Below are 18165 nucleotides of genomic sequence, written 5' to 3'. Positions count from 1 at the left end.
CCCCCAGCCCAGCAGGTGGAAGGGGCCCTGGCAGGGGGCTCCCAGCCCAGCAGGTGGAAGGGGCCCTGGCAGGGGGGCAGGGACTCCCAGCCCAGCAGGTGGAAGGGGCCCTGGCAGGGGCAGGGGCTTGGTGCGGCGAGTCCCTGCCCATTCCCGTGCTGGCAGCGCCGCACCCTGTCACGGCGGGCGGGGTGGGGGGGGGCTCCCCGGGGGGGGGGGGCTTGGCAGCGCTCTCTGGGCAAAGCCCCTCCCCCGCGGGAAACGCTCGCACGAGCCCCCGACTCCCGCGGCAGGAGCCGGCTGCACCCCCATCGCGCATGCCCAGAGGCGGCGCATCCCTCGCCGCCGGCGCTCCTGGCGAGCATGCGCTCTCTGGAATGTTTACGGTTGCCAGGGGTGACGGCGTTGCCTGGCGCCGGGGTGGGCTTGGGACCGGAGCCGCCGCGCCGGGCGCCCGCTGGCCATGAGCGCCCATCCCGTGCAGGGGCTGCCCCTGCTGCCGGGCAGCGCCTTCAGCGACCCCACGGTGAGGAGAGCCGGGCCCGCGAGCCCGGCAAAGCCCCCGGGACCCGATCCCCCCTCCCGCCCCCACCGGGCAGAGCCCCCCGGGACCCGATCCTCCCCCAGACCCGATCCCCCCTCCCGCCCCCACCGGGCAGAGCCCCCCGGGACCCGATTCCCCTCCGCCCCCACCGGGCAGAGCCCCTCGGGACCCGATCCTCCCCCAGACCCGATCCCCCCTCCCGCCCCCACCGGGCAGAGCCCCCCGGGACCCGATCCTCCCCCAGACCCGATCCCCCCTCCCGCCCCCACCGGGCAGAGCCCCCCGGGACCCGATCCTCCCCCAGACCCGATCCCCCCTCCCGCCCCCACCGGGCAGAGCCCCCCGGGACCCGATCCTCCCCCAGACCCGATCCCCCCTCCCGCCCCCACCGGGCAGAGCCCCCCGGGACCCGATCCCCCCTCCGCCCCGATTCCCCTCCCCCCCAAAAAGAGCCCCCCCGGACCCTATTCTCCCCCCGACCCGATTCCCCCCGGGACCCGATTCCCATCCCCACCCGCCGGACAGAGTCCCCCGGGCCCTGATCCTCCTTCCCCCCCCCCACCTGAGCCCCCACCGGGACCCGATCCTCCCCCAGACCCAATTTCCCCCCGCCCCGAAAAGAGCCACCCCCGAGACCTGATCCCCCCTCCGACCTGATTTCCCCCCCGACCGAGCCCCTACCTGGGACCCGATTCCCCTCCCCCCGGACCGAGCCTGCCTGGGACCCGATTCCCGGCCCCCCACCCCCCGGACAGAGCCCCCCCGGGCCTCCATCCTCCTTCTCCCCCACCTGAGCCCCCACCGGGACCCGATCCCCCCCCCCGGACCCGATTCTGATCTCCCTTCCCCTCCACAGACCAAGCCCCCACCAGAACCCGATTCTCCTGGCTCCCGATACTCTCCCTGAACTGATTCCCTGGGACCCAATCCCCTGCCCCATCCCATCAGGATCCAATCCTTCCCCCCGACCAGATACCACTTAGGACCCAATCCCTCTGCCAATTCCCTCCCCCTCCTAAGCCTGGGACTGGATCCCTTCCCAAACCGATAGCCCCTGGGACCCGATACTTCCCACCCGAGACCTGATACCCTGGCTGATACCCCCAACCCTGGGATCCAATTCCACCCCTACCCCTCCGGGACACAAATTCTCTGCGAGTGGATACCTCCCCTCATCCCCCAGCCCTTGGACCCAATCCCCCCTAGGATCTGATACCCGTGGACTGATACCCCTGACCCTGAGACCCAATCCCCTCCCTTAGATCTGGTACCCAATACTCTTGGAACCAGTGGTCCCATGTCTCATCAGCCCCCCATGGACCTCACACCCTCCTTAATAGGGATGGGACCCCCATGAGAATCTGATATCCCCAGGCTAGGTACCTCTGTGCCCCATGGGGCTTGATAGGTCTGTACCCTCCTGGGAACCCAATGTCCCCCAATGGGCTGTCGTGTTCCCCAGATACTCTTCCAATTATACTCTAACACTGGTTGTTGGCCAGTTGCATTCTGAAGCACACAATCAGCCAGACAAGCCAGTGAGAAGTGAAGAGCTGTCCCTCCTTGCCCCCACACCTATCAAAAGGGCTTTGTCCCAGCTCGTCACCATTTAAATGTTTTTTCTCACCATTGGTTATAGCCCCTTGAAAGTTTGAACCTCAAATCTAGTTCCTTGTCCAAATGTTTCTTTCCTCTGGCCTGTAGAAATCCCGCTTGCCATACTCATGTGAGTAGTTCCATTGACATTAGCAGGACAACTGGTGTAATTCACATTGACTTCTAGAGTCGAAGGCCAGAAGGGCCCATTGTGGTCATTAGCTTACCCTCCTCTATAGCACAGGCCAGAGAACTTTGCTGAATTAATTTGTTTGAACTGGAGCGTATCTTCTAGCAAAACCATCCGCCATGAGCAGGAGTTGGCTAGTCGGGCTATTATTAAAGGGTTGCTCAAAAATGCGGAGCTGGTGTCAGCAATCTGCACGAGGAAGGCGAAAGGTGGTTGGTGTGTTCATTGAGGGGGAGAATGGGCTCCGAACCAGCAAACAGAGGAACTGCATTGAAGTCAATGGTGTTCCTTCAGATACATGCTGGCGTAGCTGAGACCAGATGCAATAGCTTACATTTGGGGCTGTCTCTTTACATTCACGTCAGTCATTTGGTAGGAGAGTCCTGAACTGGAAGCCAGACTCACTTGATTGGTCCTGTTAATATCACTGGGAGTCCTTATGGGCCCAATCTGGAAAGGCACCTAGGGGTCTAAAGACGTAGATAAGCACTTTTGAAAATTCCAGTTGGCGCCTAGGCGCTTGCCTATATGCCTTTAAGGGCTGCAGGATTGGGCCCAAATACACTGCAGTTTACTCTGTCACAGGATTGCTGGCCCCTGCTTTCATAGATAAGCATCTTGGTTTTGTCTCAGCTGTCTTTCCCACAACCACCTCTGCTTCGCCCTGGCATTTATTTATCACCAGGAAATCGTTATTCTGTGGCAAGTATAATATTTGTGCAACTGGCTATTAACTTCCCTTAAAAAAACAGCTTGCTTCACTGCTGCTCTGTCCTGAGCAGCACTGGCCGAGGCCGCTGTATTTGGGTTTAAGGAAAAACGGGCAAGTACTTGGAATGCCATTGGTGCCTTGGGATTATAAATAGGATTAGAGTCTTAACCATTGGGCTGTTTGTTCACGTGCTCAAGGCTGAACTGGTTGCAAATTCGGGGCGTGGAAAGCATTTTCTTTCCATGCATTGTAATGTGCTGGTTCCCACCTCCTTCTATAGCATGGAATGAGAATGGCTCAACAGTGTGTCAGAGGCTCTATCCTGCTAAGAACAAATTGAGATTCTCCTTTAGATTGGCATGAGCTTTTGGAGCAGGAGGATCTATCGACACTGATCTCCTGATTTCCAATCCAGTGCCAGCTCCCCAAAACACCTGTTCTCTCTGCAACCTCCTTTGGCTAAGTGGGACCAGGAAAGGTTAAATTAATAATTGTTGCAAGAAATTACAATAAAATGCACTGCCGTTTTTCAGGATATTTGACACCTTGAGCTGTTTTTTTGGTGAAAGAATTTGCTTCGTATATCAAGATCTAGCTGGTGCCAGATTGTATTTAATGGTTGAATTGCTTTCCTTAGAAATCGGCTTTCCATCGCTCCCAGACACTGGGCTATAGGAATGGCTTTGCCTGTTCGCGGCTACCGACGATGGGGATAGGCAGGGAGCGACTCTACGTGAACCAGCTGTCCCAGGCTGAATTAGATGAACTGTCCAACAAGAGACCCACGCTGACCTACGGGCAAGCCAAGCAGGCCCCACCTTCCGACTTCATTCCAGCACATGTGGCTTTCGACAAAAAGGTACAGAAAGCCTTAGTTCAGGAGCATTGCTAGCCAAACCCAGGGCTGTGAGCTGAGAACGCCAGGGTGTGGGGACACAGACAGTATAGAATGTATTTTCCAGCTGCCGTAGTCCTTAGTCATAGACAACTGATGTCTGGATTGAAAGAGGCTTTCTTTGCTTGCGAAGAGGATTACAGTAAGTAAACATTATAAAGCATTCCCCTCGAGCTACGCAAGGACATATCCAGTAGTTTAAAAGAGAACTCGGATGAACTCTAGATGCTTCACTTTACAACCATCCCCTGGTAAGTCCCACCCTCTCATGTTCTCCTTGCAAAATTATGCTGGAACTGCAACAGAGCCGGGCACCTAAAGGTCCCATGCAAAGGGGGCATCTCCTGTTTGTCGAGCTGTCATCTGGGAGTTTATACCGTGCTCATCACCACAGCGTCCTAAAGCCTGTACTGCCCCATATAGACTTCCCGCATTAGTCGTCGTCAGCGTATCTGCTTCGGGCCAGACTGTCCTTAAGGAACTTGCAGCACCACCCCTTGCACAGCTTGGGAGGGATCATGCCCCAGCAAGTTGCAATCCCTCTCTGAGCTCGGAGAGCGCAACGGGGAATGTGTAGGCTGTGCCAGCTTTTAGGGTGACACCATCTGCTCCCCATAGCATGCCTGGGCAGCTCTGTGGGCTGGTGTGGAGAGGCAGACAGGTCCATGGCCCTAGCTACTCTACACCCCTTGCAGCCTGGAGTCTCAAGCCAGGGCAGTCACCTTGTGCCCTGACCCTCCCTCGCCACCACCTCCCCACGCACAGGCTGGCTCTTGCTGTCAGCCTGCAGGGCAAATGCAACTGCAGGAGAGTGAGGCAGATTCTCAAATCCAGTAGAGCACAGGAAACCTCATCAGTAGTGGAGCCAGAGAACGAGAGAATGGCTTCCCCTATTGGGAGCTCGGCAGCCACACTGACTCTGAGGGGATGAGCATATTAAAGAAGCTCGTGTATGTCAGTAAGCTACGCCAATGGGAACTGGAGAGCTCAGCAATGTGCCAGCCGCGGCCCCTGGCTGTAAAGGGCTTGGAGATCCTTCGTGGGGGCAGGAGCTATGTTTATTCGAGCCACTTACACTCGGTCCCTGGGTGCCTCAGACAAGGAAAAATTTACAAAGTATTGGGCTCTAGAAAAACCACCAGCAATGAGAGCTCCCCTGAGGCTCTTGCAGGCAGTCTGTGGTCAGACTCTGGGGCCCTCGATGGCATGATAAATACTAATCCCAGTGACCCATGTTGTCAAAGCAGATGGCAAACGTTAACAAGATCTTTGATTAATGCCGTCACTAATGTGAGTTCCTTCTCTCCTTCCGGGGTCCTTCCCCACATTACAGGTGTTAAAGTTTGATGCCTATTTCCAGGAAGATGTTCCCATATCCACAGAAGAGCATTTCCGGATCCGCCAAGTGGGTATTTATTACTACTTGGAGGACGACAGCATGTCCGTCATGGAGCCCATCGTGGAGAACTCTGGTATTCCTCAGGGCAAGCTCATCAAACGCCAGCGGATTCCCAAGAATGATCGCGGGGACCATTACCACTGGAAAGACCTGAATCGGGGCATGAACATCACCATCTATGGCAAGACTTTCCGCATAGTCGACTGTGACCCATTCACACAGGTGCATCAGGGATGCAGGGAACTAGCCGACTAAGAGAATCCTAGGAGTTAGCGATGGGCAAAGCTCACTAGAATCCCTGCTCTGTTCCCAGCCCACTAATCCCAGCACACAAAAGTCAGATCAGGGATTCTCAGCCTCTTCCATACTGGGGCCCCACTCCACATAAAACCATGGGGCAGGTGAGGTGATCACTCATGACCCCCTGACACCCATTTCTGACACTCCCACCCCGCAGGGTTCTGCCAACACATTGAGAACCCGTTATGTAGACTGATCTCTTTTATAGAGCTGGTGCAAACTGGAACTGAATGACCATTGAAGTCTGTGGGGTTATGCCTGTTTACCCCAGCTGTAGATCCAGTCCCTGAAGTTACTCTAGAGTCGTTTCGTGGCTTATATGAAATGAGTTGATGATGCCGTCCAGTTCCCATTTCAAACCTGCAACTATATTTAGCATAAATTGGCATCCTCAGGGCCAGAACTACTAAGCCATGCAGCCTGACCCTTCCTTCTAAGGCCTTGTGGTGATCTCTCCAGCTCAGGGGTCAGTTCCCTGATGGGGAAGCTTGTGCTGCTGCTTCCCAAGCTGCATGTTTTCTGGGCCAAATCTTGGTGACGTAGGCAGGCGAGCAGTCCCACTGGCTTCAGTGGCTCTCTCAGATGAGTGCCCTGAGTATAGAAATAGGGCTCTGCTTTCCAGAGCTGGCGCCTTCCAGGGGCATCGCAAATTAAACCAAAAAAGAGAGCCATGCCCTCTTGATTTGTAATAGAAACATAAAGGGACAAGACCTGAAGTCCTTCTTCAGTCTTTACTCCGGCAAAACTCCCAGCAGTGGAGCCAATGGGAGGTTTGCCCGAGTCTAACCTGAGGCAGGACTTCAAGATCTGGCTTACAGAGAGGTCTGAAAGGTCCGTGGAAACAAAGAGGCAACTGACAGTTAAAAACCTTTATTAATTATGATGATATGATCACAATGATCCCTTCTGACCTTAAAGTCGATAAGTCTATGATTATTGTGCAGCACCTAGCATAATGGGATTGGGGCCTCTAGGTGCAACTGCTAACAGTGAGCTTACAGGCTCTTGCTGATTCCCTCCCAAACCCAGCCCAGAGCTTTCCTTGCCTCCTGACCTTTAGAACCCATCGCAGCATTAATGGCCCAGACACTTCCCCAGGTATTTCTGGAGAGCCAAGGAATTGAGCTGAACCCTCCTGAGAAAATGATTTTCGACCCGTACACGGAGCTCCGGAAGATGCCCATGCGCATGTACGTCACACCATCGAACTTCGACCAGCTCAAACAGTTTCTGACCTTTGACAAGCAGGTGAGTGGGGCATAGGTGCCTTTCCTTGGGTTAGGTTGTTCTCTGTGTGTGTCTGTTTTTTAGTTGAAGAATTGCCACTTTTAGGTCTGTAATCGAGTGACCAGAGAGATTGAAGCGTTCTCCGACTGGTTTTTGAATGTTATAATTCTTGATGTCTGATTTGTGTCCATTGATTCTTTTATGCAGAGACTGTCCAGTTTGGCCAATGTACATGGCAGAGGGGCATTGCTGGCACATGATGGCATATATCACATTGGTAGATGTGCAGGTGAACGAGCCTCTGATAGTGTGGCTGATGTGATTAGGCCCTATGATGGTGTCCCCTGAATAGATATGTGGACACAGTTGGCAATGGGCTTTGTTGCACTCTAGATCCTCCTCTCTCTCTTTCTTGCTCCAGCCTTATGTCCAGGTAGGGTAACCAGCCACTTGCCTGAGTGCATCAGGGGCAGTTACTGTTTGGCATCTGAAGACTCCTGATTTCACATCTGTCATGAAAGGCACATTATAACCCAGCTCTGCAGCTAGCTGCTACCTCAGTGGGTAATGATGGAGCATTGCAAACATCCATCGCTGTGTGATTATTTTGACCTCTGGGGCAAATAAACCACAGCCCCACCTGAGAGTAGCTATGGCGTTTAGGCAGCCTGATGGTTGAGAGCAAGATGCCTGCCACCTGTGTCTCCCTGTGATCTGGGGTGGAAGGAAGTTCTGTTATGAAGTGGTCGCAGTTCGAGCCCTGTTGGATCAGCTAGTCCACCTCATTGTACCAGTACTAGATTGTTATTCCCTAATACTTTGTCCAGCCTAGTTATCAATGTCCCAGCGCTGCCCTTGGGGACTGATACATCTCAGTGCTAGGGCATTTTTTATTCTCTAGTACTTTGTCGAGCCTAGATATCAATGTCCCAGTGCTGCCCTTGGGGACTGATACATCTCAGTGCTAGGGCATTTTCCCCAATATTTCCTTTGATGAAATTTCTTCTGAACTACCTGAATAATTTCTGTCCCTCCGTAGTGTTTCAGATATTTGTGGTTGGGTCTTCTCTCCCCTCAGCTGCTGCCTGGCCTAGCTAGTTCTGTTTGGTTCTCTTAGTCAAAACCTCCTGCTGCTGAACCATTTCTGCTTCTCTTCTCTGAACTGCCTCCCTCAATGACTTGCTGACCAGAGCCCAGAAATGAGTGCAGGATTTCAAGGCCAGTCTCACCAGTGCTTAACACAGGCAGACTGGCACCCCTGTGCTCAGGGCAGGATCCTTCTGCATACACAGCCCGCAAATTGCACTGGCCTAATCCAGACAGGGCATGTTTTAGTGTCATGTTGGGTTCATGGGCCTTGCTTTGCTCTCCAACACCTGCAGGTCCTTCGCTTCTACGCCATATGGGACGACACCGAGAACATGTTTGGCGAGAACCGGCCTTTCATCATCCATTACTACCTGGCGGACGACACGGTGGAGGTTCGGGAACTCCATGAGCGCAACGATGGCAGAGACCCTTTCCCAGTGCTGATCAGACGCCAGCACTTGCCCAAAAGCTTTGTGGACAAGATGAGTAAGAGTCTGTGCTTGGGGTTTTACCTGTTTTCTGTTAGCAGGAATTGTGTGTGTGCATGAGCATAGATGGGTGGATGCACGCAGGGCATGCGTGTCTCATATTATAAATATACCGTCTATGTAATTAATCCCAGGAACCTTTCTTGAGTTTACAATTTCTTTCCAACAGAAACAATCTCTGTTGGTTTTAAAACATTTAACCTTTTGCTGCCACTTTGCCAAAGCAAGTGCGACATCTCAGGCATTCCACCACCGGCCCCCTGAAGCTGTTTATACCTTTCACATACAGACAGGCTTTTCTCATCTCTTGCTTTGTATGCAGTAATAAAGACGACATCTAGCTCACTGAGCTGCCTTTTCTACCCCTGATCTTCCCCAGAAACCTTCCCCCGCTGCGTGCTGGAGATCTCCAATCAGGAGGTGCTGGAGTGGTACACTGCCAAAGATTTCGCTGTTGGCAAGCCCGTCACCCTCCTGGGGCGCAGCTTCTTCATCTACGACTGTGATGAGTTCACAAGACAGTTCTATTACGAGAAGTTTGGCATCACTGACTTCCAGCCAGTGGATGTAAAGAAGAAGCCACCAGAGGAAGTGCCACAGGTCCTGGGAGAAAATTCACAGGGCGGGGTGGGGGGGAGAAACCCAACAGTCTGTACAAGGCAAAGACCCTTCGGACTCCTAAGTGCCGTTATTGTAAGCCTTTTAGAAATACTTTCTCCTAATGTTGTGATGTTGCTCAAGAGAGTCAGATTAAGGGGATGCCAGAGGGAAAGTCTAGTGTGTGTCAGCCAGGGCAGTAGGGCTGTGAGTCTTAACCTATATAGCAGTGAAGTACTGGAAAACTCTCTACTTCTAAGGTTAATTCCACTGCTGAATGACATGGCAGCTGGAAAGCAAAATACATCCTCTAATGCTCTGGAACGCGCCTGGTGCCTTTTCCACAGTGATGAGTGGACTTGTGGAATTTGCTTTGAGTACTGAGATTTAAAAACCAATAAACCTCATTAGATATTGATATGAATAAGTTGCCACAGGTCCCTATTCAGAGCCAAATTCTGCAGCCCTGACTCAGAGCAGGAATTATTCGTGTGTCCCCATCGCTGGAGGTTTTTCGGAACAGGTTGGATAAATGCCTGTCAGGGAGGTCTATGTTTCCTTGGTCCTGCCTTGCTGCTGGGGTTTGGACTCGAGGTCCCTTCCAGCCCTACATTTCTATGGGAGTGGAGTCCTACTAACTTCTTGACTAAAGACTCCATGAAACCTGAACAAACAGCTCAGGCTTTTGGCCAAGGAGAGTACATACGGTTAAAAAGTACAGGGGCTATCACCCCTCTGGCTTCAGAGGGTTGGGTGAGTAGCTGAAGTAAGGAGACATTTGCAGCCCCTGTACACTGTAGACTTGCACACAAGTAGGTACATTATTGCAGAAGGGGCCTATGTCTTTCTCTGGAATGTCCAGTTCTGGCCAGTCATGGGGAGAGGATATAGGAGTAGATGGACCACTGATCTGTTCCACTATGGCAGTTCCAGAGAGGCTAGTACTTTCATTGGGATGCCATTCCAGGAGCGGGGAAAGGCTTAACGTCACAGCTCATGTAGGAAACATCTGCGTAGCTTGGTTACCTCCAAACTGCGGGGTGTTCAAGTTGAGTTGGTGAGTCAGTTTGGCCATGTTCTCTGCTCTCGGGGTGGCTGCCATATTACAGAGCAGTTGTGCTCTGAAATGTGATTATAGGTAACATTTGCCAAGATGGCTAATGCCCAGATCCTCAAAGATAGTTAGGAGACTAACTCCCATTAGGCCTAAGTGATTTAGGAGCTTAAGTCACAGGATCTGTATTGTCAACAGAATGGATTAGTTGGCTTCAATCAGTTACAGCTGTGAACCCCCTTGAAGATTATAGGGTTGCATGGGTATCCCCAGGCCTGCAAAACTCCTGGACCTGATATTTGGAAAGGAAAGAACCCAGCTTTAGCCTCGAGCTTGAGGCTGAATTTGCAGGCTTTGGAACTAGAAAAACAAACATATTTTGGCTGGAGCACATTTGATTTGAAGTCAAGACAATAAACCTGAAACCCTGCAATGCCCTCACTTTCCTGACAAGGCAGGGGCTTCCGGGGATTGGTGCACCTCTCTGCCTGTCCCATTGTGGGCTGGTATACTTTGATCTAATGCTGGTTGTTGGCTTGGGGAGTGGGTGGCTGCGGGGGTTGAGTGGAGATGGGTCAGACTGGATGACCTGCTGGTCCCTCTGGCCTTAAACTCAGACTTGTTCTTCCAGAGCCTCTTTTCAGAGTATGTAAGACACAGGGTCAGCTGCTGTAACCGAAGTCATGGGAGGCCTGCTGATTTACATGTACAGTCCAGGCTTTGGGGAAAACAGCACTCATGGTTCAGCTTTGGGGAAAACAGCACTGCCCGCGGGGAAGGTATTCAGAACTGGCACAATTCGCGCTGCAGAGAATGGTTGCCCGGAGCCGCTTCCTGACCACTGTCTTTTTGTTAGTTGTAACCACATGTGCCTCCTGTCTTTCGTGTGTGCAGATCATTCCTCCCTACAACGGTTACGGCTTTCTCGAAGACTCCCTGCAGAACTGCTTCTCTCTACTGCCGCATCCCCCCAGGAAAAACTTTATTAAGATGCTAGAGAATGACCACAAGGTGCTGCGCTATCAGGTTGCACTGGTGAGAGCTTGGTACATGAGTAAGCGCTACCTGGTTACACCCTCCAAATCAGAAGGGTTGGAGGACTGGTGTGTTCTCAGTTAACAAAAGATAGCAGTGGGGGGAGCTAACACTACAAGAAAGGTCTTCAGCAGCCACCAGCGAACAGCCCTCTGTTTGAGGATGGTCACATGTTCCAGTATGGCCTTTAAGACAAGCAGTAATATAGTAAGGCAGAATAAAAGCAGGACCAGACAATATTACATGGTCCTGCATCACACCCCCATTGAAGTCAGTGGAAAGACTCCCCTTAACTTCAGTGGGTGTTGGATCAATGCCGCTTGAACCTGACTGTCATCCATCCTCGCCCCCATGTCCATGCCCCGTTACATCATCTTCTTCCAGTAACACCTGCCAGCACCTGTGCACGCTGCCCCTCCTCCCCGGGGCTAATCCCAGCTTTAGAAGCCAGCTGTGGTTCATTACATCAGGACTGTCGGGCGGTTTGCAGGCTGGGAAGCTGGCGAGGGAGCCCAGCTGAGAGCTGTGTTCTTCACACAGCAGCAGCTTTGAGGCTGCCATGTGCATGGCCTCTGCGATGTAGTGGTTGTTCCCATGCTACCCTTGGGTCAGCTGATGTCTGCCCCTCCCACATTCTAAGGGGCGTGCTGTGGCTGTTCTCTCGCGTTGGCTGTATTTGTTCCCGAAGGCCATAATTTAGTGCTCAGATCAAAGCTAATTTTAATCTAAGCACATAAACCCAGTGGAGTACTCAGAGGGTTTCGTCTTGTGGTTAGGAGCTGGAATGGGCCCAGACCTCACGGAGATAGAGACTTTAATTCTACAGCTAATCATTCTTTGTGGGATGAATCACTTCATACAAGATATGCCTTGCTCCTGGAGTGCTGTAGACGTGGATGTAATGAGTGAATTTGGTGGTTCTGGACCAGATTCTGCCATGGTTAGGCATGCTGAGCAATAGTTTGGGCTGGGAGTAGTCCAATGAGCCACTGATATCCCGATGTTGAACATAGTCTGTGGTTTTATTACAGTGCAGCAGGCTGGTTACTCCTCTTGCCTTCTTCAGGCAGGGGCTCGAACCAAGTGCTGTAGGTGTTTAGACAGGTGTAAAAAAGAAAGCTCTAGGTTCAGTCCTTGGCTGCTTGGGGGGGTATAGGAGTAATCTGTGAGTATCCAAGGAAAGCAGCTAACCCTGAATGTCCAAATATGTGTTTCCTGACCACACAACCCACTCTGGTCCTTCCCTTCTCTAGGAATCGCCAAACCCCGAGGAGAGAAAGCGCCGGTTCATTCTCTCGTATTTCCTCTCCACTGACATGATCGGCATCTATGAGCCGCCTGTCTGCAATTCAGGCATCATTGGAGGCAAATACTTAGGAAAGACTAAAGTCCCCAAGCCAGGCTCCACTACAGATAACCCCGTTTACTACGAGCCAGCGGACCTCACCATTGGTGCCACAGTTGAAGGTAGATCTGGAACTCGATGGAGCCGTTAGAGCATCTGTTCTTTAGAGCAGGCTCATTGTTTTAAATGAGTTTTCTGATGCACTACGGGGGGATAGATCTAAGTTACACAACTTCAGCTACATGAATAACATAGCTGAAGTCGACATACTTAGATCTGCTTTCTACGGGGTCCACACTACGTGATGTCGACGGGAGGCGCTCTCCTGTTGACTCCTCTTGTGCTTCTCGTTCAGGTGGAGTACAGGAGTCGACGGGGAGAGCGATCTGCGGTCGATTTAGCGGGTCTTCACTAGACCCGCTAAATCGACTGCTGATGCATCGATCGCCATGCTTCCATCTCCCAGTAAGTGTAGACAAACTCTTCCTTTTTGCACAGATATTGCACACAACATCCTCCACCTACAAACTGTTAGCTCTGGATCAAGTGTAAAATGCAGCAGGTGGTGGAAAATGGTGTAGTTCCATTCATTTAGCTGGTGATCTGGTCTCTACCATACATAGAGAGAGAGCACTATATTTTCCGTAGCATTTGTGCAGTTGGTGTTCTGAGGTATGCCAGCATTCTAAGGGTTAATGCTGGAGCCCTGGGCCAGATGAAATCCTGGAGCCTGGGCCATCAGTTCATCCATGGAGGAAAATAACCCTGATCCTAAAGCATGTTAGAAAGTAGACAGTGTTAAATGTGTAATTCCTCTGGGCCCAATCCTGAAGCCTTTACTCAGTGGCTCCTGACATAGGCAAAACGCCCATGGAATTCATAGAGATCTTTTCCTACACCAAGACAATAAAAAACTGTGTGAACTGCTCTGATTTGGCTCTGACATTGCAAGTTCCTCAGGGCGGGAATCTTGTCTTCTCCTGTGTCAGTAACCTGACTCACCCACACACGGAAGTAACACTTGGTTTGCTGTTGCTTGCCCAGTATTTGGCCACAGGTTTATCATCAACGATGCTGACGAGTACGTCTTGAATTACATGGAAAGCAACGTCGAGAGTTTCCCTGCAGCAACGCTGCAGTCTCTGCGGGATCACTTTGCCCCTCGCCGAAGGGCAGCGCAGGCAGCTGAGAGGTAGGTTTCAATGGCGAGCACGTGAGAGGCAGCGAGAGCTGGGCTTAATAAGTCATTCAGCTTTTAGCTGGTCAACTGGCTAGTATTTATTTGCAGTAGCTGCCCTAGTGCTGTGCATTCTAGTGCAATCTTACATAGACCATCATTAACCAATGGTACCATGTCTAGCCTCTTACTCTGGCCACTGCTGGCTAATGACTGATCAGCTGATTGTTCCGCTCTGGGAACCCCTCCTTGGGCACAGAGAGAAGGAATTCAGTGTATGCAGGGTACCACTAAGGCTGCTTATATAAGAACTACCACAGCCCACGAGCCTGAAATCTTCCTTAGAGAGCATTGGCGCCACCCTGAGGCCTGGAGCAAAGATTTCTCTTCAGCCCTGCTTCGGAGCAGTTAAGTCATCCTTCTTCTGTGGAGGATGGCGGCGCTCGGTAAGAGTGGCTGCTCACAGTACCAGCACCCGCCTCTCGTCGCACTCTGGCTACGAGAAGCGTACCTGACGGTTCTCTTACCATTGCTAGTAGGTCATTTGGGCCATTCCTTGGCCTGTGAAGGACGGGACCCTACCCTATTGTCTAGTGCTTTGTTCAGCCTTATTTTATATGACCTCCCCTCCCCTCTCCCTGGGGTGAGGGCATCCATCGCCACACCGAGCTGTTGTGGGCTCCAGCTACTGATTTTTATGGCAGTACATAGAGGCTCCAGCTGAGAATGGGGCCACTTGGTTCTGTATGACCACACAGAAGGAGACAGTCCCTGCTCCAAAGAGCTTACACAAAATAGACCAGACAGACAAAAGGAGTGAAGAGAAACAGAGGCAAAGGGGGAAGGGGCAGAGGCTTTTTGGCCCCTGCCTTCCAGCCCAATGTCCTGTCCACCAAGCAGATGGCCTTGTTCTTCAAAGGAGTGTGTCTTTAGAAGCCTACTACAGGCAGTCCTTGACTTTACAACATTGGAGTTACGATGAACGGCCCTTACGTTTATAAATTGTCATTGTGTTTCGACTATGACATCTGTTTTGACTTTACAATGCTCGATCCAGCATCATTCCTATGGGAAATTCAAGTTACGATGTTTTTGACTTAAGATGAGATATTCAGGAACCAGTTGTGTCGTAAGTCCAAGGATTGCCTGTATATATTCAGGAAGAACAGCTGGCCAACCCAGGAACATGACTGGCCCCTATAGATTTTAGTTGATGGAACACATGAGAGAAGGACTTAGCTCAGCTGTGTCAAGCGTGACTTCTGCATGCAGTCATTTCCTCCTTTCCTTCCTCCACAGCCAATTAGCCACAGGGACAGGCAGGCAGGAACTGGAGGAGCTAGTGAAGCAGGTTCAAGAGCAGCTGAAGTACCATAACTACTTAAGTAACAGCAGCATGCGGGAGGCGTTCCTTCACCACGACAAGGACGGCTCCGGATTCCTCGAGAAGGCAGAGTTCTTTGCCCTCTGCAACCGATTCAACCTGCCGGTCAGCGATGCTCTAGTTAACAAGGTCAGGAGGCAGCATGGTTAGCATGTGCGGAGTTTGGCTTTTAGCTGAAACGTTGACCTGGGAGCCACGTAATATTGCACACAGCACTGTCCTCTCTCGCTTGCCTCAGCTCTTCCAAAGGAGCTGCCCTGTCCATTTCCAGAAGGCAGCCAAGCCCCATTGCTGGCAGTGCCCCATCCCCGGGCAATGCCATGAACTAGACTGTGTGCTATCCCCCCTCCTCCTGGAGCATTCCTGCTCAGGGCCCCAGAGGAGACCCACACATACAGTCTGGCAGTGGGACTAGCAAGAGGTGGGAGAAATTCCTTCAAACCCTGAGGTGAAAACCACTTCACCCCTGTGTGGGTTAAACAGAAGCCGGGGGATGGAGGTGGGAATCCAATTCCATGTAGGCCCCAAGATAGCACTGGTAGCCAAGTAACTAGCCTTCCTCCACGGTTATGTTGTCGTGGGCACCACAGTCATGCTTCCTGCAGGGCAGCTTCTGATCACCAATTGCCTTTGCGTACCACATCCCAGCTGAATTGCCGAGAAGGTACAGTAAGCCCAAGCCTGCATGGCATCTCCACCATTCCACCTCAGGCTTTCGCTAAGGCTGGATAACCTTATGGGCTTAGCTAATAAGGGTCAATGGCAATACAGCTATGGGGCCATGAGCAGAAGCCAGCAGAGATCACAGTCTGCCTTGTAGGAAACAGGACCGAGAACGACGTGTGTGAGAGAAGAAACCAAACATAGTTGAACACGAATGGTAACTTGGGTTTCCTCAGTATAAACTGTTAGAGTTGTAAGTGCAGAAAACTTCTCCATCTGAAGAAATGTATAAAACCTGGGGACTATGTCCCCCATTTTCTTAATAAAATTAGCGAAAATTAGACTGGATGGTAGCCAAGGGATCAAGCCGATTTAAAACAATGCATTTGAGCAAGACTTGTTTTTTTGGTATTACAAAGGCAACAAGGTTATTTCATCATCAGGGCCCTGCTGCATTAGATTCTGCAGGAGACTCTTCCTACCATACCTGATATAATGGGAGAAAGGAGGGATTGTTATCCCCATTTTAACACATGGGGGAACTGAGATTCAGAGCGGATTAACTAACATGCCCCAGGTCACCCCGGCCAAGGCCAGGAATTAAACCCAGCTTTGAATCCCAAGCCAGGGCCTTAGCCCCAGGACCGCCCCTCCAGTCTAGCTGTGTAATACATAAAGTGCCTAGATCCCTAGTCTAAATACCAGAGCCACAGGCTAAAAATAGGCACCGAGCAGCAGCAGCTAATTCTTACCTCCAAAACAGAAATAATTAACCAAATATGCATCCATCACACAAGTGACCGTGCAAACGAGGTGATGAAGGGTGAGTAAATCTTTCAAAGGAATTATGATAATCCCAAGGTGTTGAAGAGAAGACACCATTAAAAACTCTACTTCCCCCCCCCGTGAAAGCTCCCAGGGATGGTAATATAGCTGACGCCAGTTCCCTCTGCTGCCTTTAGGCAGTGGCTGGGAGCTGCTGCCACAGGGAAACAGTTTCGTAGGAGCTGTCAGTGGGACCTGGTGTGTCTGGACAACAGAGCAAGGGGCACCCATGTGGGTCCCTCTCAGTTCTTGTGGATCCCCTGAAGTCTGTAGGCAAAGGGCGGGGAACATTTGGCTTCTTCCTGCTAGAATGAGGAGGACGCTGGGTTGAAACTTCATGGGGCAGGTTACTCCTGAGTGAATGGGGCTATTATAAGGGAAAGTTTTCCTCTCCTGTAGGTGGGTTGCTCCCCTATAGGGAAGAACGGGGCCCTTTGTCCTGTCCCACAGGAGCTGCTCACTGGAGTTACCCTTTAGAGAAATGTGACTGTACTTCTCAGCTCTCCTCATGCTGCCGTTTCTTTTCCAGCTGATCAGCCTGTGTTCGCATGGGGAGAACAAGATCAATTACCATGACTTCATCAGAGCTTTCTCCTGCTGAGCTGCCCCCAGAAGGTGAGACACAAACCAGCCAAGATTGTCCCAGCTGAAATGACACATATTCAAATGTTGTACCTTTAGACTCCCCCCCCCCCATCGCTTCATTTAGCGCTGCTCATCCCTTTGGCACCAGCTCACCTCATCTCTGCCCCACTTTCCTTCCTGCCTCACGTAGCTCAATGTCCCAAATGCGGGGCCTGTAAGCAGAGCCTGTAGAAAAAGCTTCATTTGTATTAAAGAAATAACTCCACATCGTTCCAGGTTGTCTCTTCCTGGGCTCTGATGGGGTGGACTGGGACGGGGTGGACTGGATGGACTGAGAGCTCCAGGCCTTTCATACAGACCGCCCGCGGAGGACTAACTAAGCAAAACACAACTGGGTACCCTTTTAATTTATTATTTTGCTGCAGAAGGGCCTAAAGGCCCCAGCCATGGAGCAGGACCCCATTGTGCGAGGTGCTACAGTATCTGAAAGGAGGTATTGTTATCCCCATTTTAACACACGGGGGAACAGATTTAGAGCTGATTAAATAACGTGCCCCACGTCACGGAGAATGGATTTGGATACATATCCCCCCTGCTCCCCACACACACACTCTGGATATTCTCTCAATTTAGTTGCCCTACTAGAAATGCTGGTCCCATGAGGAAGTGTTGGCTATTGCCTGGATAGTGCTGTGTTTCCCTACAGTGAAGAGAGACAGATGGTCAGGGTGAGTCTATAGCACTCTCACCTTGTTTAAAAAGTCTGGTCGCTCGCCCTTACATGAAGAAAGCTGCCACAGACCCACCCACCCCCATTGTGCTCTAGGTCAGCCAGCCAACTGTGCCAGTGGGATGCCCAGGTGCACCTCAGGAGCAACTAGGACAGAGACCATGCAGGTCTCCACCATTAGGCACACTTTCTGAGCAAAATGCTTATTTTATCCGTCCCTTTTTGGGGTGTGTGTGTGTGGGGTGGTTCCCGTTTCCTCACAGATACTCGAGAATCTCAACACACAGCCACACACCAGCTCCCATCCTCTAGGTTAGGCTCTCGCCTTCT

The 18165-nt window shown here is 51.6% G+C and overlaps 1 protein-coding gene across 1 annotated transcript; it reads left to right on the top strand.

The window, feature by feature from the left end:
• The first annotated feature begins 401 nt into the window (after nt 1-401).
• On the top strand, nt 402-17365 carry EFHC1 (EF-hand domain containing 1). Its single transcript, XM_073335696.2, has 11 exons — nt 402-526; nt 3680-3901; nt 5271-5558; nt 6735-6884; nt 8246-8438; nt 8820-9040; nt 10986-11126; nt 12380-12593; nt 13516-13663; nt 14948-15161; nt 17050-17365. Exons 1-11 carry the CDS (start codon nt 464-466, stop codon nt 17119-17121), a joined length of 1926 nt encoding a protein of 641 aa, XP_073191797.1. The 5' UTR covers nt 402-463; the 3' UTR covers nt 17122-17365.
• The last annotated feature ends 800 nt before the right edge of the window (nt 17366-18165 follow it).

This window comes from Lepidochelys kempii, chromosome 3 (assembly GCF_965140285.1).
Source record: "Lepidochelys kempii isolate rLepKem1 chromosome 3, rLepKem1.hap1, whole genome shotgun sequence".
Taxonomy (NCBI): domain Eukaryota; kingdom Metazoa; phylum Chordata; order Testudines; family Cheloniidae; genus Lepidochelys; species Lepidochelys kempii.
Note: the sequence above shows the minus strand (reverse complement) of the source record. Positions and strands in the feature narration are given on the sequence as shown.

What these genes read in the sequence shown, in the direction of transcription:
- EFHC1 (XM_073335696.2), top strand. Translation starts at nt 464, where the DNA reads ATGAGCGCCCATCCCGTGCAGGGGCTGCCCCTGCTGCCGGGCAGCGCC. An exon ending in ACTGTGACCCATTCACACAG is followed by an intron (nt 5,559 to 6,734) that starts GTGCATCAGGGA and finishes ACACTTCCCCAG; the next exon opens with GTATTTCTGGAGAGCCAAGG. An exon ending in TGCGCTATCAGGTTGCACTG is followed by an intron (nt 11,127 to 12,379) that starts GTGAGAGCTTGG and finishes TCCCTTCTCTAG; the next exon opens with GAATCGCCAAACCCCGAGGA.